Source organism: Mauremys reevesii, linkage group 1 (assembly GCF_016161935.1).
Source record: "Mauremys reevesii isolate NIE-2019 linkage group 1, ASM1616193v1, whole genome shotgun sequence".
NCBI lineage: Eukaryota > Metazoa > Chordata > Testudines > Geoemydidae > Mauremys > Mauremys reevesii.
Genome location: NC_052623.1, coordinates 279,015,771 through 279,038,988, shown reverse-complemented (window position 1 = coordinate 279,038,988; position 23,218 = coordinate 279,015,771). Strand labels below are relative to the sequence as shown.

Below are 23,218 nucleotides of genomic sequence, written 5' to 3'. Positions count from 1 at the left end.
TACCCTGGTGAGTCTTCGGATGTACCTTACCTAAGCAGAGCCCTAACTACTATGCCTCTCCAAGAGATTCTCAAAAGATAAAAATCCCTCAGAAGAAGGGAAGCCTAGGAGGTACACAGGCACCTGGGTCTCCTACTGCAGATCTCAGAGAAATGAAGAGGAAAGGAGAATGTCTCCCTAAACTACTCCTTCCCACAATCCCAAATTATGACTATTTTTAAATAAAAATATTCCCAAATTAAAAAGGTTAACGAGAAGTCAAAGTTGAGAGTGTACATATCAGTATCTTAAGGATAAAAATTCTTAAGGGAATGGGAAAACATTAAAAAGACACAACGTTCACAGTTAAAATTAAAGAAGAAACCCAATCATTTTAAAACAATGGAAACTCACAGTTAAGGTATCCCAATTAGCTTAAATCTGCCAATTATGATGTCAGCTTCAACTTCTTTGCAAAGTGTTTGAATTAGGGGAGCGGTCTCCTAAATACACGCAAATCACGCATAAGGAACCCAGGCAATGCATTTCATTTCCATTTCACGAGCAGAATTTAGATAAACCATATGAAGTTACTAGGATATTCAGTTTAGTATACTTACCAAAAAAATTCTTTTTGTCTTCATAGTATTTGTTTCCATATTTGTCAACACCTACTAGAGTACCGACCTTCAAATCGTTGACCCTGTGAATTCCCAAGACAGTCATTTCAGTTGGAAGGAATTACAAATAACATTATCTTTTATTAGAATACAGTAAAAATAGTTTACAATTAGGTGAATTTAGAACACCTATTTATACAGTGAAGTACCTTTAAAATGGAATGATCCCAAAGCACATCAGCAACTCAGACTGATGGTTTGCAGGATCTGGCCTGTAGTCTATTTCATGAGTAGTCTTTAATCATAGGAATAATCCCACTGACTTCCACAGGAAGAGCTGTAAGTAGGGTTTTGCAGGACTATACCATCTGTTAGAATGCAGGAATTACTTTACCATCCATTAGAGTGCAGCCAACTCTGACACAATGCCACTGTTACACAGCAAAGAGCAATACTACACAACATTTTAGGAGGACATGAAAAATACTGTATCTACCTGAATCTGTAAGGGTTGTAGCAGAGTTTGAATATAGCAAAGACACCAGGGGTTCATTTTCCATGTCTTATGAAAACTACCATGTGATCTTTAAGAGCCACAACTAGCCAAGACATTGGTTTCAAATCTCATCACATAAGTACATTTTACCAGCATAGTAATACTTAAGTGAATGCAGGGCTTGCATACTGTTCAGATCAAAATCACAAACACTAGTTAAATAGTTTGGGACATGCCTTCACTGATTATTTCCTCTTTACTACAATCACTTACACTGACACTTTCTATAATAAGACCCGGCTCTCAGTGGCTTAAAACTCTGTCAAACTAACTGTATGGGCTGATGTTTTCCAAGCAGGGAGTCTGCCTTGCTGAATTTTTCCAAAAAATTCTGTAAAAACAGCTCAGGCATTTCTCGGAAGAATTACGGAAAAATAGGATTTTCCCAATTTCAAAACATCTCAAATGTTTAATTGAGAAGCTCTATGCTTTGGAGCAGGGACTTGAAATTTGGCAGGGATATGCCTTCTGCCATACTAGTGAATATCCACCCAATTTTGGTTAAGTTGTAAGCCTCTGAAAAATCTTAAGTTCACACATGTGCAGTAGAGATTTGCTAAACTTTGGTAGTTAAATTCTACAAAAAGATTCCATTTGCTTGGAGTATGCTACAGCCAAAGGCTGAGCAGAACTTTCTATGTAAATGCTTCCTGCAGCCAGGAGCCACTATGGCGACAGGTACAGAAACTGAGAACAGGGAGATTCTCTCCAGTGCTCTCACTGCTCCCAGTGCTGGTACCTAGGCAGCAAGGAGGAGGCAACAGCCTGACTGGAATACAGAAGAAACTAGAACCAGGTCCGTGGAGTGGTGGCAAGGGTGAAGGAGGTACCAAGACAACACAGGTTGGAGAGACCAGAAGCAGAAGTGTCTGTGTGCGGGTGAGGTGAGGGGTGGCCAAGTATGTCTATAACCACTAGGAACCACTCCCCTCAGAATGTGGAATAGAACCCAAGATTAAAAATTCTTCTGCTGTCAGCAAATAGCTGTGAAATCCATTGGAAAAACGTCTGCTTCAACTCGCCCCACTAGCTTCCCCACATATACCGTTATCAGTTAGTCTGGTACCTGAAGTAGCAGAAGTCTGTGCTGTAGGTCTATGATACAATCTTTAATTACATGATGAAATGCAAAATGGTGGGAAAAAAGTTAAAGGTATTGATATAAACTTCAATGGAAAGTAGTTGGCTTCCAAGTGAAGATAAAGTGACTTATATTCTATATTAAATTATATGACCTGGTTTTAGGAAAGTGCATCTACTCTTAATTGTTTATTTGGTTGTGTGTTAAAACAGAGATAATGTTGTATCATGTTAAGAATGACTAGCATCGAACTATAACTTGATGTGTTCCATCATGGAAACAGAGAGTTCTAGTGAACCAAGCACAGAACTGGGAGCCAAAAGCTCCTAAACTCTAGTCCCATCTCTGTCACTGTCTCATTGTGCTGCCTTGAAAACAATCTTAGCCTCAATGGACCCATTCACAGTAAGAAAATGCACTGGTGCTGACAATGATTGTCAGAATTAGGTACTCCCAATTGCTGTTAAATGGTTTAGTTATTAGGTTTTGTCCCATCTTCATGTTCACAGTATTGTTCCAGAACATGTGAAAACATGGTGACTATCACCTTTTCCATAACTTTGTTGAAAAACTTCACACCTTTAACACAAGAAAATCTTCAGAACTGGTTCACTGAAATTTTTTTTACATACGCAGTACATAAGAATTAATTGATTTACGTGGAATTACGTCTGGGATTAGTCTGGGCTACAATTACCAACTTTTGTTGTAATTGCCACAAGCCTATTCAGCCTTCTCTTCAACTGAAGCAGCAACTCTGTGAGGGCAGAATTGGGTCCTTAAATACTTTAAACCCAGGTTAAAGGGACAATTTCATTTTTCTGTCTAAAAGTTTCTTGCCCTTTTCAAGATGACAATAGTTGCTATCTGACATACTTGGAAGTCTGTATTGTCCAAGAAGTGAGAAAATGTATGGCAGTCAGTGAAAAAGGGATCCCAAAGGTTTAATACAATTCATTACTAGGACCGCCAGGAGTTGCCATTAGGGAGATCCACTATTAGATTTTCAATTTAATCCTGTGACATTTCAAGGCACCTAGTTTTCATTTTAAGATTTTTAGAGTACCTATTTATATATATGCAATGTTTTGATTTATACGAAGCTTTGTTCTCAAAAAATTGGGGAATGCAGTCATTTTGCTTTGTGTTGTAGTTGCTGACACTGAAGGAATATGGAAGGATTGATTTAATCTGGTTAATTTTTTAACCTACTATATTAGCAAATTCAAAGAAATGGTGTTGTGCATAGTACAGTGCTATTTGAGAGTTTATTCACAAACAAAGCTTTCTGTTATAGCTGTTTTAGGTGGTGCTTGTAAAACACAGGAAATAAAATTTCAGACGGAAGTGTGCTTTTAAACGGACAGTATCACTTTAAGGAACTTCCTGCATTTTATTTAGCAGAACAATAAGCTTCAGGAGCCTAGTGAGATTTTTTTTTTAAATCAGCAGATAGATTATAGAAATATACAACTAACTGCTGAGTGGAAAGGAGTAATTTTGGATTTAAAATGGTAAACTATCATTTTATTACGTTTTTCATCAAAAACTGAAAATTGCAGTGAAACAATATCTAAAATGGCATTCAGAGTTCAACAGATGATCAGGCATACCCAGAGGGAACAAATTCCATGTTTAATAGAAGTATACCATGATGTGTTTTCCCACATGCAGTGACATACCACTCCCTTTAAACTGAACATTTTTAGTTTCCCCTTATCTTTGAATGCTGCTAAATAGAATCACAAAAAGAACTTTCATGTTTATAGGCTGTAAAACACCACACACTAATAAGGTGTCATCAAGAATCAGACATGCAGGACATATGCTGAAGCAGCTTAATTCTTTTAATTAGTATTGAATTGCCTCAAAAAAATCTTTGAAATATTTCACCTAACTCAGTTCAGCCTTTTGTTCATAGAAGAGAAAAATTTCATGATACAATTTTTGTTTTTAATCTTCTAGATTTACACCTTTGATTTACCGATCCAATATATAGGCCAGATGGATAAAAGTATGCTGCAAGAAGGTCAGCAATAGGACCCTACGTGGCAAATTGATTTTTCTATAGCACACAGTCCATGTTGAAACAATGTCCAACAATTGGGGGTTGTTTGCTAAACTCAGTGTTAGTTTTATGCAATTAAATGTTTCCTATGTCTGTTCGAAGTATGCCACTTTCTATATTCTCCAGAAAGCTTTACAAGACAACTGAACCAAATTTACCAGACTAAAATACCTATTTAAATGCCTGCCTCTATCAATTAGTACTTTAAATTTAAGGTTATGCTTCCACTTAAGAGCACAGGATTCGGATGAAAAAAAATTAGCTTTCTTTTAATACACATACAAAATAGGAAAATTTGTCTGTGGTTATCTGAAAGATTCCTTTCTTGAAGTAATAATATCCACAAATCTGTTACAATCAGTTCTTCAGCCTGTTTGCAGCTTGGTGGCAGAAGCAGAGCTGTCAGTTATTAGCACAGGGGAATGCCCTGCCCCTGAAGTTTCCTCCAGGTGAGATAATTTTCACAATCAGAATAATTCAAATCTACTTTCCCCAATTAAAAATTGTGTTAAATATACTTTGAGAGAGAAAAAAATTCTTCTGCTTCAGGGGATGGTAAATTCCACCTGTCAACAAATCCAAGTCTTTGGATGTCAATTTCCATCTCTGTTCTGATGATCCATTTGCCTCCAAGTTGGCTTGATCCGTGGATCTTATTACTCAAAGAAAGGAAATTTTAAGGTAAGCACAGATAAAGTTTCCAATTCTTTATGCTAAGGTCCATAGATCAATTTCAATAGTATTTTTATAGCAATGTGTCTCCGAGGGTAGGAAGGAACCTTTAAATGTGGATATTAAATATATACATATAATTTTGATCTTCTCCTAGTTACTAAGGTGTAATTACTATCAGAATTAAAAATACAATATTGGTCTCATCAGAAGAAGCTCCTCAACTTCAAATTAAAAAAAAAAAGTGTCTGACTGGAGATAGTAGCCATTAGACGGTCTACTCTAATGAATAGGAAGTGTACCACCACTTAATGCAGAGGTTCCTTCTGGGTAGTGCTGCGAGAAGAATGAGGTTCTAAAGTCATGCTCTATGATTTTGCGGTGGTTTAGTATGGCTGATGACTTGAGGAAGTATTCAATGCACGGATTTGTACAAAAGCTTCTTTTTCTTTAACATGCTGAGAACGTTATACTACAGAGATTTGACCTGTTTGGGTATTCTTATACACCCACAATAAAGCCCTCCCAGGGGAATCAAAACTATTATTTTACTAGTTATATGTGGTAATTAACTATGGACTTTGCACCAGGCAGTAGAATAAGTTATTTGTTGACTTCTCTTTTAGGTTATGTAAGAACAATAATCACTTCCTTCAAGTATACATTTAAACCTGTGTGGTCCTGGATGGAGGACTAATCTTGCAATAACACCACCTCTGTGACTCAGAGGCATCCAAAGATCCAATGGCAGGTTAATCAGGCCTGAGACCAGAGTCAGAAAGGCATCAACACAATTTCTGCTTGCCCCTCATATTTTTTTCTTGTTCTGAGAGCTGCCATTCACCACCTCATATTCTATGTCCTGACACAGAGAAGCCACTAGGCGTGTTATTTACTGGTTTCCAGAGACAATGAGATAGATCACCAGCCCAAGTTGACTTATGATGGTAAGATATTTCTGGGTCCAGCAATCGCTCTGCTAATCTAACTTCTTCCATGTAAATCTTGGAATTCATCACCCTCTTGGTGGCACTGCACAGAGACAGGAAATTTTGCTCTGCCTGAGACTGGAGAATTCTTCGCTAAGGTAAAGTTGATCACAGTTACGAAAACCCTATCAGACAATGACTGTCACGACCAGAACAGGTCTGGTACTCATGGCAGGAGCAGTGCTTTGAAACCTCAATAAATCATTGTATTCTAGCTGATGTGCTCTCTCTTTCTGGTACTGACCCCCTTAACTGAACTGGGAAAATCATGTCTCTTTCCCCCCCCCCCCCCCCAAATAAATAAATCTTATTCTGTGCATTCACCAGTTGTGGAAGTGGAGACTATACAACTGCAACTAGACCTCTGCCAATAGATGAGATGGTGTAAAGTGGAGGAGGTACCTCGAATTACTGGATAGGTATCTCAAACTCTGGATCACTGAAGCATACCTGTGTATGAGATCAGAATTCCTAAAAGGCTCCAGTAAGAATTGGATTTTTGTTTCTGTAACACCACTTGTTTTCATTTTGGCTACCTTCTATTGATGTTATTCTAAGACAAGACCTTGTGTTTGATGGTATTCATTCTTAATCCAACCTTATGATTGACTTTCCAGGTGTTTAAACCTTTTTAAAATCAACTCTCTGTCATGCTATGCTTTGCTTTTTTTCCATCAAGATTAAAAAGTACTTTATTTTAAGAGGGATGTTTTGGATCACTACTCCACAAACCATAGGCTCTCCTGAAGAGAGGAACTGCAGGTGCCTGAGCCCAGCTGGACCTGCAGGATAAGTATGATAGTTTAGGGTGCAGTAGCCCAGGATTCTGTTCAAGAGTGGGAGAAACGTGGGATTCTGCCCCCTGAGGTGAAGGGACAAAGCCCAAGACCTGAGGGAGGCACTCAGAGACCAGAGAGGGGTCAGGAGTGAAGCAGCTCTGTAACGATGACACTAGATATCACCTGCAAAGAGGTATCTTCTCCTGTTGTACTTCATGGACAGTGCCTTAGGCTGTGCAATTTTTAGTTTGAGAGGGACCATATTATCCATCTACATTAGCATTGCTTGTGAACACTAAGGATGTTGGATGACAGTTCAGATCTGTTTTCTTTTTGTTGGCCTGATGCCACCTGAGAGTTTTTATGCCCAAAGGAGGGGGCTGAGATGATGCCTGCCCTGACTTGGCTGCCTGAGAAGAGCCTGTAATAGTGAGGAGGCCACTCTCCCAGGTGAAAATTTCCCCCATTTAGAAATGTCAAGTCCCTGACCACTGGGAAAAATATCACTGCCAAAGGTAAATGTCTAACAGGTTCAAGTTTTGACTGGTATCCACTGAGCAACCAATAGACATTGGAGTAGAAAGAGAGAAATGGTAGTCCATGAGGCCCCTTACTATTTGCCATTTTTCCCAAATCTGAGCTGCTGTCCTCTCATCTTTCCATAGCTATCCCTTGAAGGGAGGAGGTGGAGGGGAGGCATCGCAACCTGCAACAAAAGCTGGGAACAATATGTGATGGGTTGTCATGCCTTGGGTGCAGTCTGGGAGCTGTGGTAACTGCTGTGCCTCTCTAACCACCCAGCTGGGCTGCCCCTCCTCAAACTACTTTGTTGGGGATAACGGCCTAGAGAGCCTGACTGTATCACCCAACAGCAGATGGTGCCACACACCCAACTGAGGTACCTGAGTGCTTTACCTAAGCCACTCAAAAGACAGCCAATTTCCCCCCACCCTCCCACTGGAGTGAGTATAAACCCAAATTATACCATCTTGCATTTCACAGGGATCTGTACAATGGAAACGCAATAAAGTTTGCCTTCCCCTTGATGTGGGAAAGATATGCAAAAGCCTTTGCTCACAGAGCTGAGATTTTCCCCAGACACTTTACTTAAAGGCACAGTGGTTTAGATAAAACATAAAACAAGTTTATTAACTACAGAAATATATATTTTAAGTGATTGTAAGTGATAGTAAACAGATCAAAGCAGGTTACCTAGGAAATTAAATAAAAACCACAAACTAAGTCTTATATAGATAGAATTTGAATTAGCAATTTCTCACCCTCACTGATGATACAAGCAGTCCACCAAGTTTCCATACACAGGCTAGAAATCCCTTTAGCCTAGGACCAGCACTTCGCCTAGTTCAGTCTTTGTTCCTCAGGTATTTCCAGGAGTTCTCTTGTGTGGGGAGCGAGGCCAAGAGATGTCGCCACTCCCTGCCTTATATAGCTTTTCAATATGGCAGGAACCCTTTGTTCCAAACTCAGTTCCCAGCCCATTTTGTGGAAAAATACAGGTACCAAAATGGAGTTCAGTGTCATGTGGTCTGGTCACATTCCCTAGCATGCCCTGCTGAGTCATAGTAGCCATTACTCATAGGCTGTCAGGAGCATACTCAGGAAGGCTCACCAGGTGGGGGATAAGCTTCTCCTACGGCCTATTATTTCCCCAAAGGCCCTTTACCCTGAATAGGCCCTTCACAACCAGCTCTCTAGACTGGAAGCCTTTTGCATAGTGGATGTTACCCAAACGTAATTACATTTGTAATACAGATACATAGTCAATATTTATAACTTCAGATACAAAAATCATACATGAACACAAACAGGATAATCATTGTGACATTGCTCTTTATATGATTTTATAAAAGTATGCTGATGAGTCTGAATATAATGTAACAGGAATATGCTTCATGCTAAAGGTCTCTTGTAAGGTATCATTACAAAGTTTATAATCTACTGAGTGTGGTCATCTTATTTGAATAAATGTACCACTCTTGTATCTGAAACTAGAAATATAAAATATAACTCTGAGGGCCTATTGTAATTATGCAAAGGGTGGGCCATTAATGGTGGTTTGGAATCTTGATGGCTCCCATTAACCAGGGCAATTGTCTGTAGATGACTCGGTTTTACTTGTAAGTCTTCCTGTATACTGCTGTGCTGGCAGGTGGGTAATGAAGTCTTACAGTGACATGTGATCATGTCACCTGAACTGGAATCCATCTTTAACCTAGTGCTTTTCCATTGAGAAGTAGGGGGTGGGAACCCAGAGAGGGACAAAGGATTCCGGCCTTATGCAAAAGGTATATAAGTGGGTATAACGGAACAAAGTGGCGGCCATCATGAGAAATCCCCTAGCTACCACCTGAGCTGGAACAAGGGCTGTACTAGGGGAAAGGATTGGGCCCAGACTAGGAAGGCGTCCAATCTGTGAAAGAAACTTATTGAAACATCTCTGAGGGTGAGATTTTATCTGTATTCAGTTTTATTACTGTATTAGGCTTAGATTTGCATGTTTTAATTTTATTTTACTTTGAGACAGGCATGAGTATTTTACTCAGAACATAATTACCCCATCACTGCATAGAAAATCTATTTTAGGTAAAATGGAGCTTAGAAGTCATTTTCCAATACTTTTCACCTTTAACTCAAAAAGACTCAATCTCCACAACTTCCCTGTTCACTGAATAGACTGCATCCATGGAGACAACACTGTAAAAGTGGAGGGCACAACCAGGCATCCTTGGAACCTTTTTAGAGCAACAGCCTGCAGTTATTGGGTGCCCCTTCTAATTGACTTAGTTCCTCTCCACCTCCAGAAGCCTTATTTAAAGATAGTTTCCAAAAAGAGGAAGGGAGGAGGAGCATCAGAGTAGCTCAGTGAGGGCAAATCATCCAGTTTTCTTGTCCATGGCATATAGACCGGCTACAGATCACCAGCTACCAGTGACCATCTGTGAGGATCCAGCTACAGAGCACGGGTCAAGGCCGGGGCCTGGGTTAAAGGGGACATGGTCCAAATTCAGTCTAGAGAATCAAGGCAAGAAACAACAACGTGTTCAAATGTCACACCATAAGATCAGGTTGGAGTTGAGGTCAATGAGCTGCACTGGTCGGAGCTAAGTGAGCCAGCTTAAAATAGGGTTAATGGAACAGAGGCAGGGCAAGATGTCAGGAGCAGAGCAGGGGACCAGGAATCAGAAGTGGGACCAGGTTTCAAGAGCAGGACTGGGGCCAAAAACCATGAGTAAGGCAAGGTATCAGGAATACACAGCAGGGTCCATTTGCAGCAGCAAAATGGAGATCTGCCTAGTTGACCAGATAGCCTGCAGGTGTTTCCTCAAGACCTTAAATAGTGTGCCTAAGCCAATCAGGGAATATGGTAGGCTCTGCCAGTTAGGATGTCTGTGAGCATGACATCTAGTGGAGCTTGGCCCCAACAGCCTCACAGCCCATCGACTGGATGCAGCTGTCACTCAGGGACCAACAGTCCCAAGTTCTAGCCCCACAGATCCTTACACCTTTCCTGATGAGCCCTATTAGTTAGATAGCAATTGACACACTGTGCTCTTGGTGCAATATTAAGAAAATAATGATCCATAAAGATAGGAACCAAACTCCATGTAGCAGGCCAACAGGTTTTAGATAAAGGAACATTTCAGATGCATGCCACTGACTGCCATTCCCCTAGTTGAATGAGTCCTAAGATATTCAGGCACAAAAACACTAAATAGGTACTCAGCAGTGAATGCTTCATTTTGCCACTTTATCTTTGAGCTGAAATGGCTGGACACAGACTTCTCCAAAAGCCGCAAATCATTTTTGCCTTTCTAAACAGCTTAGTCCTGTCTTAATAGTAGCTAAAACACCCAGGAAGTTTAAGGCCCTGTGAAGGAAGGAAAGAAGACAGTGATAACCTTTAAGAAAGATACAATTTGAGTCAGAAAGCTGGAGGCCTGAACATTATGGAGTATTGCATAAGGCAGGCTGGCTGTCAGAACCCTTTCTCTGATCATGTTGGCAGGGGTAATGGCTAACAGAATGAATACTGTTAAGAGGTGGTACAGAAAGCAAGACCCGAAAGAACCTCCTATTAGTTTTGTTACCAAATTCAAGTTTCGAGAATCAGTAGGCTCCCACTTGCGAATGTCCGTCAGGCCTTTTAAAAACTGTTTCATCAAAGGTTACAGAGTAGCAGCCGTGTTAGTCTGTATCCGCAAAAAAAACAGGAGTACTTGTGGCACCTTACATAAGAACATAAGAAAGGCCGTACCGGGTCAGACCAAAGGTCCATCTAGCCCAGTATCTGTCTACCAACAGTGGCCAATGCCAGGTGCCCCTGAGGAAGTGAACCTAACAGGCAATGATCAAGTGATCTCTCTCCTGCCATCCATCTCCATCCTTTGACAAACAGAGGCTAGGGACACCATTCTTACCCATCCTGGCTAATAGCCATTTATGGACTTAGCCACCATGAATTTATCCAGTCCCCTTTTAAACATTGTTATAGTCCTCCTCAGGACTCCTCACAACCTCCTCAGGTAAGGAGTTCCACAAGTTGACTGTGCGCTGCGTGAAGAAGAACTTCCTTTTATTTGTTTTAAACCTGCTGCCTATTAATTTCATTTGGTGACCCCTAGTTCTTGTATTATGGGAATAAGTAAATAACTTTTCCTTATCCACTTTCTCAACATCACTCATGATTTTATATACCTCTATCATGTCCCCCCTTAGTCTTCTCTTTTCCAAACTGAAGAGTCCTAGCCTCTTTAATCTTTCCTCATATGGGACCCTCTCTAAACCCCTAATCATTTTAGTTGCCCTTTTCTGAACCTTTTCTAGTGCTAGAATATCTTTTTTGAGGTGAGGAGACCACATCTGTACACAGTATTCGAGATGTGGGCGTACCATGGACTTATATAAGGGCAATAATATATTCTCAGTCTTATTCTCTATCCCCTTTTTAATGATTCCTAACATCCTGTTTGCTTTTTTGACCACCTTACAGACTAACAAATTTATTTAAGCATGAGCTTAAATGACCCATGGTTTGGTCATTACACCAATTATCTATTTCCCTATGTTAAGTTCTCCTCACACCTTCTATGGGCCATCTTAATTATCACTTCAAAAAGTTTTTTTCCTCCTGCTAACGATAGCTCATCTCAATTGATTAGACTCTGCCTGTTGGTATGCATACTTCCACCTTTTCATGTTCTCTGTATGTATAAATATCCCGTCTGTGTGTTCCATTCTATGCATCCGAAGAAGTGAGCTGTAGCTCACGAAAGCTCATGCTTAAATAAATTTGTTAGTCTTTAAGGTGCCACAAGTACTCCTGTTTTGTTTCATCAAAGCATTTTATAGACTTGGTCTGTGAAGTGTTGGGTTCAAGGGAATCGTGCACACTTGCTATCTATCAACTACTGTTTAAAAGGTGCTGGGGCCATGTGGCAACTCTTACAGCAGTGCTCTCCTCTATGAAGTCACATGAAGAAAGAAAATGTACTGTTATACCTGACAGAAGACAATTGACTCTAATGGACCCTATCTTGATGCTTACAACAGTATGCCTTGAGTGCCCCATTTTCCAGCCTAGATGACCTATTGAGGTCCCATCCAGTCCTACACTTCTATGGCTATGTCCACATTGGCGCTTATGTCAGTATCGCTTATGTCACTCGGGAGGATGATTTACTCATCCCCGAGCGACATAAGCTGTCGCTCAGACATAGCCAAGAAGTGTCGAACTGGAAGGGACCTCGATAGGTCATCTAGGCAGGAAAACGGGGCACTCAAGGCAGGAAACACCACAAAGAAGCTTTGCAGTCAGTAGGAAACTATAGTAGCAACAACACAGACCTCGCTTACCCTCCCTTACCAGGACAATTCATTTACCAGTCCAAAGGAGTTACTCACCCAGGCTGGGGGACAGAGAGAGGGAAAAGGTACTTCAAGGCTGCTCGGTAACAAGTCTAGAAACCCCACCCCCGGGAACAGAGAGACTAGCCACACAACCAAACCTGCCTCCCCCGGCGAGGAGAGCCTGAAGCCAAAGCGAGGAAGCCCCCGCCCCAGACAGACGGGCCCCCCGCAGCCAGGAGGACGCTCTAGTCCCCCCGCCCGCAGAGGTGTGACAGCCCCGCTCCCTGGGCACCAGAGGTCGGGGTCTCCCTGCCCCAAGGTCACTCCCGTTCCCGGGGGGCGGGGGGGTCACGTGCCGGCCCCAGGCGCGGGAGGGGAGGGGGGGCGCTCCGTACCTGACTGTCTTCCAGAAGGCGCCGCGGAGGCCGCCGTGACCCCAGAGCTCCTGCAGCGCCCGCCTCAGCACACGCACGTACTCCGCCATCTTGGCGGCCGCCGCCGGGCCGGGCTCAGCCGCAACCGGCAGTTCCGGCTCGCACAGACAGCGCCGCCCGCCCCTCAGCTCACCGGGTGGGCGGGGCCTCGCCTCCGGGCGGGCGGGGCTGCGGACTCAGCTGGGTGCGACTGGTGCCGGGGCCGCCCAGCTCTAGGCCGGTGGGGTTACGCCCTCCCGTCCCGTCAGCGCTGGGCGCTCTGGGAGCCCGCTGAGGCCTCTCTTTGCTCACGGTAATGTTTGTATCAGTCCCTAGATTCATCTTTATCCATCCGCAACCAGGCCGTGGTGGGGCTGCCTTTGCCCCGGGCATCCAGCTTTGTCGTCACCCCAGCGCCAGGAGCTTTTTTACTTTGCAGCCCCTATGATTTATAACCACACGATGCCAATGCTAAGGGCTGATCTCAGCTGCTTACCGCACCTGCGCGCTCCCGGCCTTTGTTTAGAAACCAGAATAAGGAGAGTTTAAGCAGAGGGCACAGAAGAGCTTACCTAGACCTGGAGCATGATGCCAGTAGAATGCAATATTCATAGTCAGTGTCATACAATGACAGATGTTCAGAGCTAAAATGTCTATCACAAACTGGTGTGACTTTCTTCAGCATGAGAAATCCCTTTATTTTTACAGCTAGGGAGAGAAAGAACAAGGTAGTAGGTGATGTAGGAATTGGCCTTGTGTGCACTACAGAATTTTGTTAACGCAAATTAAGTCGACAATCAAAAAGCAGTATAATGATATTGCTTGTGCATTTTCACACTATGCTTCTGTTGGCAGAGCGTGTCCACATGAAGTGCACTACAGGGCCGGCTCCAGGGGTTTTGCCACCCCAAGCAGCCCAAAAAAAAAAAAAGCCACTATCACAATCTGCGGCAATTCAGCGGGAGATCCTTCGCTCGGAGCAGGTGTGAGTGACCCTCTGCTGAATTGCTGCTGAATACCTGAAAGTGGCGCCCTGCTCCCAAGTTGCTGCCCCAAGCACCTGCTTGATAAGCTGATGCCTGGAGCCAGCCCTGGTGCTCTAGCATTGATAGTGAGAGCAGTGCACTGTGAGTAGCTACCCCACTGTGCTACTCACCACCTTCGGCAGCTAGAAGTTGTGGGAAGGTAGAGAGGATCACAGTGCATCATGGGGGTGGGCTCAAAGTCCCATGATACAGTTCTTTCCGTCACAGCACTCTATGGGCTTTTGACTGTGTTTCCCAACATTTTCCAATGGCTTCTGTTTATTATGTGCCCATCTCCAAAGGATGGATCCCACACTGCTCTCTACTTAGTAGGTGTGGTCACTTTTATGAACACATCACGGATGGTCATGCATTACATCATGAGCTCCCAATCTGAACAGGAATCAGAGTTGCCTGGCCTGCTGTGTACTATGGAAAGAAACAACACCAGATTACTTTTGGCATTCCCAGAGCAGCTGAACAGTGTGGACCATTGCTTTTGGGCTCAGGAAGCAAGCACTGAGTGCTGGAATTGCATCATTATGCAGGTATCAGATGACAAGCAGTGGCTCAGAACTTTCAGATGCCGAAAGCCACCTTCCTGGAACTGTATGCAGAGCCGACCCAGCACTGCAGTGCAAGGACACCAAAATGAGAGCTGTCCTCTTGGTGGAGAAGCATGTATCTGTGTAGAAGTTGGCAAATCCAGACTGCTATCAGTTGGTTGCAAATCAGTATGGAGTCAGGATGTCAATGCTGGGGGCTGAGTTACAAGAAGTGTGCAGGGCCATTAATCACATCCTGCTATGAAGGACTGTGACTCTTGGCAATGTGATTGAAATAGTGGATGGCTTTGTGACAATGGGATTCCCTAACTGCAGAGGGGTTAGATTGAACGTATATTCCAGTTTTGGCCCCTGACCATCTTGCAGTGGAGTACATCACTAGAAAGGGGTACTTCTCTATGGTATTGCAGGTGCTTGTGGATCAACATGAGCATTTCACTGACAACGCAGGGTGGTCCAGGAAAGTGCATGACACATGCATCTTCGGGAACACAGACCTGTACAGAAAGCTCCAAGCAGGGACCTTCTTTCCATACCAGAAGATTCCAGTGGGAAATGTTGAAATGCTCATGGTGATCTTGGGAGACTCACTGTACCCCTTACGACCACGGTGCATGAAGCCTTACACAGGAAACCTGGACAGCAGCAAGGAGCTCTTCAACAATAGGTTGAGCAGATGCAGAATGACCATAGAATGTGTCTTTGGCAGATTAAAAGCATGATGGCACTGTATTTATGGCAGGTTAGACCTAAATGAGGAAAACATTCCCATGGTCATAGCAGCTGCATGCTCCGTAATATTTGTGAGGTTCAGGGTGAAAAGTTTCCCCCAGGGTGAAGTGCCGAGGCAGATCACCCAACTTCTGAATTTGAGAGGACAGATACCAGGGCTATTAGAGGGCACCACAGAGGGCTATTTGAATCGGGGAGGCTTTGAGGCAACATTTTGACAATGAGCACCTGTAATGTGTCTTTCTATACAGCATTCTGCCATGTTTTGTTAACATGAGGCTTGCATGAAAATTATGAGTCCTGACCAGGATTTGTAGTCAGTAAATGATGAAACTGCCACTATGTATTACTACCAGCAGCAACCACCACATGTAGGAGACAAAGATTGATTATCTTCCAGAGAGTTTGTTTTTATTAAATACCAATTAACACTCACAAAAGTCTTAGTGGAAAGGGAGATAACAATGCAGGGCTCTCATAGCTGTGTGTAAATCCAGCTATCTGGTGCCAGGGAGTGAGCACGCATGTGTTCTGCCTGGAGTGTGATTAGAGACTTCAGCATCTCTGTTTGCTCCATCATCATCTGCTCCTGGCCCTTTACAATGCACTCCCTCACTCTTCTTTCTGTCCTGCCTTTCTATTTTAAATTTGTCCTTCAGGGTCTCCCTCCGTTCTCTTTTTTCAGCCTTTGAAGATTGGAGCACCTCTTGGAACATGTCCTGCTTGCTCTGCCTTCATCACTACCTTATCTAGTGGAAGCACTCCACTAGTGTGTAGGAGGTTCCCCTGAAGGCCACATATGCAGAAGCACAAGAAACAATACACAGAAGCATGATTGCTAGTTTACACGCCGCATTGAATCATTATGGTAAAATACACCTCTTTTAATATATGAATCACTTTCTCACTGTCCCTTGGCAAGCACACCTCAGTGAACACCCTAAACATGGTGAGTTCAGCTCAGGTGGGGAGTTGGGTGTTCAAGATGGCGCAGGGAATCAGTGCAGGCAACTAGGAATGATATAGTAAATTCTGCCACCATACACAGGCAGGTGCCACTGAAGCAGATATCTCACTCCTGGGTGCATTTCCTGCACACGTGCAGCTTCAGACCCAGTACATATGCTGCTTGCCTGTGTGCGCTTTGGTCCCTACACAGATGATTGTTGAGTTGCACAGAGAAAAAGACGGTTACTCACCTTTGTAACTGTTGTTCTTCGAGATGTGTTGCTCATATCCATTCCAATTAGATGTGTGAGCGCCGCATGCACGCTCGTCGGAAGATTTTTACCTTAGCAACACTCGGTGGGTCGGCTGGGTCACCCCCTAGAGTGGCACCGCCATGGTGCCAAATATATACCCCTGCCGACCCAACGGCCCTTCAGTTCCTTCTTGCCGGCTACTCTGAAAGAGGGGAAGGAGGGTGGGTTTGGAATGGATATGAGCAACACATCTCGAAGAACAACAGTTACAAAGGTGAGTAATCGTCTTTTCTTCTTTGAGTGCTTGCTCATATCGATTCCAATTAGGTGATTCCCAAGCCTTACCTAGGCGGTGGGGTCGGAGTGAGATGTTGCAGAATGCAAAACTGCTGAGCCAAAGGCTGCATCATCTCTGGACTGTTGGACCAGTGCATAATGTGAGGCAAAGGTGTGGACCAGGTAGCTGCACGACAGATCTCCTGGATGGGTACTTGAGCCAGGAAGGCAGCAGAAGAAGCCTGAGCCCTGGTGGAATGTGCAGTGAGGTGGCTCGATGGAACATGGGCCAAGTCATAGCAGGTACGGATGCACGACGTCACCCAAGATGAAATCCTCTGGGAGAAGACAGGTAGGCCCTTCATTCGGTCTGCCACTGCGACGAAGAGTTGGGGCGTTTTACGAAAGGGCTTTGTCCGCTCGATATAAAATGTGAGTGCCCTACGGATGTCTAGGGAGTGCAATTGCTGCTCCCTTCGCGATGAGTGTGGCTTCGGAAAGAAGACCGGAAGGAAGATATCCTGGTTGATATGGAAGGCCAATACCACCTGAGGGAGGAAGGCCGGATTTGGCCGCAACTGCACCTTGTCCTTGTGAAATAGTATACGGTGGTGGGTCCACCGTGAGAGCCCAAAGCTCGGAGACTCATCTGGCCGATGTAATGGCTACGAGGAAAGCTGTCTTCCAGGACAGGTATAGCAGCGAGCAGGTTGCCAGCGGCTCGAATGGGGCAGTCATAAGTCTGGTTAAAACCAGGTTGAGGTCCCAGATTGGGGCAGGGCGGTGAGCTTGGGGGTATAAGCGCTCCAAGCCCTGGAGGAACCTAGAAACCATACGATGCGAGAATACGGAGTGGCCACTCTCTCCTGGGTGGAAGGTAGAGATGGCTGCCAAGTGCACCCTCAATGATGATACCGCCAGGCCCTGCTGTTTGGGAGACCAGAGGTAGTCCAAGATGGAATGGATCGGGACCTCGGTGGGAGTAACATTGTGCGTTTCGCACCAGCAGGAGAAACGCTTCCAGTTGGCCAGATATGTTAACCGAGTGGAAGGTTTCCTACTACCCAGGAGCACTTGTACTGAGGCAGAGCAACGTAACTCGGATCGGTTTAATCACACAGCAGCCATGCTGGGAGGTGCAGGAATTGCAGGTCTAGGTGGTGAAGTCTGCCGTGATCCTGCGTTATGAGATCTGGGCGAAGAGGCAGGGGAATCGGGTTGGCTATCGACAGGTCTAGCAACATGGTGTACCAGTGCTGCCTGGGCCACGCTGAAGCGATCATGATCAGGTGCGCTCTGTCCCTGCGGAGTTTTAGCAGGACCCTGTGAACCAGCGGCAATGGTGGAAAAGCGTACCGCCAGCGGATGGCTCATCCATGGCATCAGAAAAGCGTCTGAGATTGAGCCCGGGGAGAGGCCTTGGAATGAGCAGAACGTTTGGCACTTCCTGTTCTCGCGAGAAGCGAAGACGTCTATGTGGGGAAAGCCCCACTTCTGGAAAACAGAATGGATAATGTCCGGACGAATCGACCACTCGTGAGACAGGAAGGATCTGCTGAGGCGATCCGCCAGAGTGTTCCAAACACCTGGGAGAAAGGACACTACCAGGTCTATCGATTGGGCTATGCAGAAGTCCCAGAGCTGGATGGCTTCCTGACAAAGAGGGGAGGACTGTGCTCCTCCCTGCTTGTTTATGTAATACATGGCCGTTGTGTTGTCTGTGAACACTGAGACACAACGGCCTTGTAGGTGCTGCTGAAATGCCTGGCACACAAGGCGGACTGCTCTCAGCTCTCGGACATTGTTGTGCAAGGCCAGCTCTTAAGCTGACCAAAGGCCTTGAGTACGAAACTGACCAAGGTCAGCACCCCAGCCAAGAGATGAGGTGTCTGTCATCAGGGACACCGAGGGGTGAGGCGGATGGAACAGCATCCCTCCACACACCAGGAAGGGCGTCGACCACCAGTTGAGGAAGCCTAGGATGCTCGGGGGGATCGTGACGATCATGTCTATGCTGTCTCTGCTTGGGTGGTATACCGAGGTGAGCCACGATTGGAGGGGACGGAGGTGTAGCCTGGCATGTTTGGTCACGAACGTGCAGGCAGCCATGTGACCCAGGAGACCGAGGCAAGTGCGAGCCGAAGTTGTTGGGAAGTTCTGTAGACCTTGTGTAATTGTTACCATTGCCTGAAACCGAGGCTGAGGTAAGCAGGCTCTGGCAAGATTGGAGATGGCCCCAATGAATTCTATTCTCTGTGTGGGAATCAGAGTGGATTTCTCTATATTGATCATCAGGCCTAGACGCAGGAATAGATCCTTGACGATGCCCACATGATGGGTGACTTGGGCCTCGGAGGTCCCTCGAATGAGCCAATCGTCTAGATACGGAAAAACGTGTATCCGACGGCAGCGGAGGGAGGCGGTGACTACAGCCATGCACTTTGTGAAAACTCTTGGGGCTGTAGAGAGGCCAAACGGAAGGACCGTAAACTGGAAATGTTGACGGTTGGCCACAAACTGGAGGTACCTTCTGTGTGGAGGATAAATGGCGACGTGAAAATACGTTCTCTATAGCTCCGATGGCGAGGAGCGTCTGCACCTTTTGCAAGAGGAATTGCTCGTGAGAGGGGTCCCTGAAGAGGGACGAGGATGGAGGGTGGGAGGCAAAATAAACTGGAGGTGGTACCCAAGTTCCATCATGCGTAGGACCCAATGATCCGAGGTTAGATGGGACCACGCAGGGAGGAAAAAGGAGAGGTGGTTGTAAAAGGGAGGGAACGGATCCTGGGTAATAACTGGTACGCCGTCCTTGGGTGTGCCTTCAAAAGTTTGGCTTTGGCCCCGCTAGTGGTTTGGCAGGACCCTGATTTTGGCCCCCTTGGGGTCCTGACTGTTGCCTACGACCGCCTCGGCCACGCCTTCTGCCAAAGTCCTGTCTTTGTCTAGGCGCAGGGTAGGGGCGATGAGGCTGGGGACGGAAAGGCCTGCGCTAAGTCACCGGCGTGTGCATGCCGAGAGAGCGCATAATGACCCTGTTGTCCTTTAGGCTTTGTAGCCTAGGGTCAGTCTTTTCAGAAAACAGGCCTATACCGTCAAAGGGCAAGTCCTGTATGGTATGCTGTAGTTCCGGCAGGAGGCCTGACACCTGAAGCCATGAAATGCGTCTCATGGCAACACCCGAGGCCAGAGTCCTGGCTGCATCCAACGATGCCTGGAGGGAAGTTCTCGCCACTTTCTTCCCCTCCTCCCAGAGAGCGGCAAACTCTTGACGGGAGTCTTGATGGACTACCTCTGTAAATTTGCCCACCGCCCCCCAGGTGTTATAATTGTGGCGGCTAAGCAGGGCTTGTTGGTTTGCCACCCAGAGTTGTAGGGCCCCTGCCGAGTACACCTTATGGCCCAGTAAGTCCATACACCTAGCCTCCTTTGATTTTGGAGCCAGCGCTTGCTGGCCATGGCGTTCCCGCTCATTGACAGACTGCACTACGAGGGAGCAGGGAGGAGGATGCACATACAAGTACTTGTACCCCTTAGAGGGCACCATGTACTTGCGCTCAGCTCCCCTGGCAGCGGGCGGGATAGAGGCTGGAGACTGCCAGATGGTATCAACATTGGCCTGGATTGTCCGGATAAACGGTAAAGCCACTCTTGTGGGTGCGTCAGCCGACAGGATATCTACTACCGGGTCCTCTATCTCCGGGACTTCCTCCACCTGGAGGCTCATATTGAGTGACACCCATCTCAGGAGGTCCTGATGGGCCCTCAGGTCGATTGGAGAAGGGCCCAAGGAGGATGTTCCTGCCACCGCCTCATCTGGAGAGGAGGAAGAGGAAAGGCCGGGGATAAGCGGGTCCTGTGTGGGCTCTTGTTCTTGGACGGCCTCTTGCTCCAGGTGGATCTGGGAGTCTGGTGGCTGAACTGGAGCTTCCTCCGTACCGGTTGGAGGGGGACGGCTAACAGTAGCCTCTGGCACTCGGTGCTCTGATGCGACAGAGCGAGACGGAACTACCGGTACACCTTGGGCCTGGTGGTACGCCCAAGGTGTCCAGAATGACCACTGATGACGGCCTTGGTCTTGGGCCTGGGTCTCCTGGAAGAGTCTGGTGGGCACATCGGAATCACGGTCCTGAGCATAGGAACTGTCTGCATGAGACGACACCGATGTGTGTCGAGATGGCCATGTAGGGGCTGAAAAGCCCTGGGCAGAGTCTCCCTGTCTGACCAATCTCGCTCTGCTCGGCACCGGGGATCGGTACCAGGAGCCATACCGGTACCAGGAACGAGATCGGGACCTGCAACCGGAACAGTGCTGGGAGGTTGACCGAGATCTCAAGGCTCGACGACGGGAGTGGCTGCGAGAGTCATGGTGCCTGCAGAGGTGCCGGGAGCTGGATCGGTGCCGAGAGTACCAGGCCGGCGAACGGGACGCTCATCAGTGCCGCAAGTGCGACCGGTACCGAGAAGGAGAACGGTGCTGGGACTGCGAGTGGCGTCAGGACCGGGATCGGTGACGGGACCGAGAACGTCTGCGGGACCGCGATCGTGAACAGTGCTGCCCTGCGGTGCCGACAGATGGTGGTCTGATCAAGGCAGGCTTGCCGACCGACTGTATGACCCGTACCGGCGGTGCCAGGGGTTGAGGCAGCGCAGACTGTCATTGCGATCAGCTCCCTCGCCGTGGAAAATCTTCTGACGAGCGTGCACGCGGCGCGCACACACCTAATTGGAATCGATATGAGCAAGCACTCGAAGAAGTTTCCTACAATGAGGGAAGGAACAAAGCAGCTCTACCAAGGAACCTTCAGCAGAGAATTGGCGAATACCTCCAGGAAAGTTTCCTAGAGATCTATCTGGAGGATTCCCATTAAATCTTGGTGTGCATTAACACACTGTTCCACGCCACTGCTTAGCTATACAGGGGAATGTGGAGCACATTCAAACACAGCTAGTTTTGTACATTTTTATTCCTTCACCCACTTCTAGAATATACAAAGCAAAGGACAGCTCTACCTCATGTAACGAAGCAGCATCAACTCAAAAAGATCATTTACCAGAGCTCTCCTCTCCTGCATCATGTGCGCCAGAGACAGACTGCTGGTACTGGCTAGATCCCTCCGGACTGGAAAAAAGGTCCTGACTCGCTGCACCACCAGACAACTCTGCCATGTGCTCCACATCATCCTCCAACTTGACCTCCTCATCCACCTCCAGTCCTGTAGAAGCATCCATGGGGCTCTTGGCAGTGGAGGGGAGTGTTTCTGCCAAGGATGGTGTTCAGTTCCTTATAGAAGCAGCAGGTCTTTGGCGCAGCACCAGAACAATGGTTTGCCTGCCTTGCCTTCCAGTACACCTGCCTCAGCCCCTTTATTTTCACATGACACTGCTGTGTGTCCCATTCATATCCCTTATCCAACAAGCCATCAGAAATTTGATCATAGGTATCAAAGTTCTGCACAGCCTCCTCTCCCCACCGTGCCAGCAGATCCAAGATCTATGTCTACACTATGGAACTTACAGTGGCACAGTTGTACCTCTACAGCTGCACAGCTGTAAGCTCTCCTGTGTAGCTGCTCTATGCTGGCGGGAGATAGCATAATTAAACCAGCCCCCAACAAGCGGTGGTAGTTAAGTTAGTCGCAGAGTGTCTCCTGCTGGACATAGCACTGTCCACACTGGCCCTCTTGTTGGTGAAACTTATGTCAGTCGGGTGTGTTTTTTTCATACCCCTGACCGACAAATGTTTTGCCAACAAAAGTGCTAGTGTAGACAAAGCCTTAGTTTATAAGCATAGTGATTCCTGAAACAAAAAGATGAAATATTGTCAAAATTTACGCTTCCAATTCTGAAAAATGAACACAGCACTGAAGAGCCCACTCCACTAACTAGAGACCCATATTGTTTGTTCCCACAGAAACTAATACACTTATATCAATTTATTTGCATTTTTAGATTTAAGCCTCCTATGAAGCATTCATCAAACAATCTGAATGTATTAAAAGTATGCTCAGTTAATTGTAAACTTAACAATTGGTCTTGTTAAAATTAACATTCTGGAGTGTTCTACCTTCTGTAATTTTATGTTTTCAGTTCTCCATGATTTTGATACAACAAACTGTGACACAACCTCCTTCACAACCAGATTTGGGATACAAAATCAAATTTCTAGAGACTGTGACTTTAGCATTATCTGTTTGGGCTATTATTTCTGCACATTCTATTATTTACTTCCTACTCACTAACTTTAGGCACATTAAATCAGGCCTGGTCTACACTAGGAGTTTATGTCGAATTTAGCAGCATTAATTCGATTTAACCGTGCAACCGTCCACACCAGGAAGCTAATTAGTTCGACCTAGAGGGCTCTTAGTTCGAATTCGGTACTCCACCCCGAC

General features: G+C 45.8%; 1 protein-coding gene across 1 annotated transcript in view; it reads right to left on the bottom strand.

The window, feature by feature from the left end:
- NDUFA12 (NADH:ubiquinone oxidoreductase subunit A12) overlaps positions 1–13,414 on the bottom strand; it is a 36,684-nt gene extending 23,270 nt beyond the window's left edge. Inside the window, exons 1-2 of the mRNA XM_039520706.1 lie at positions 13,008–13,414; positions 600–682 (exon numbers count right to left, since the gene is read on the bottom strand). Coding sequence (XP_039376640.1) covers positions 600–682; positions 13,008–13,096 — 172 coding nt within the window. The 5' untranslated portion in view covers positions 13,097–13,414. The remainder of the gene's footprint in view (positions 1–599; positions 683–13,007) is intronic.
- Positions 13,415–23,218: the final 9,804 nt, after the last annotated feature.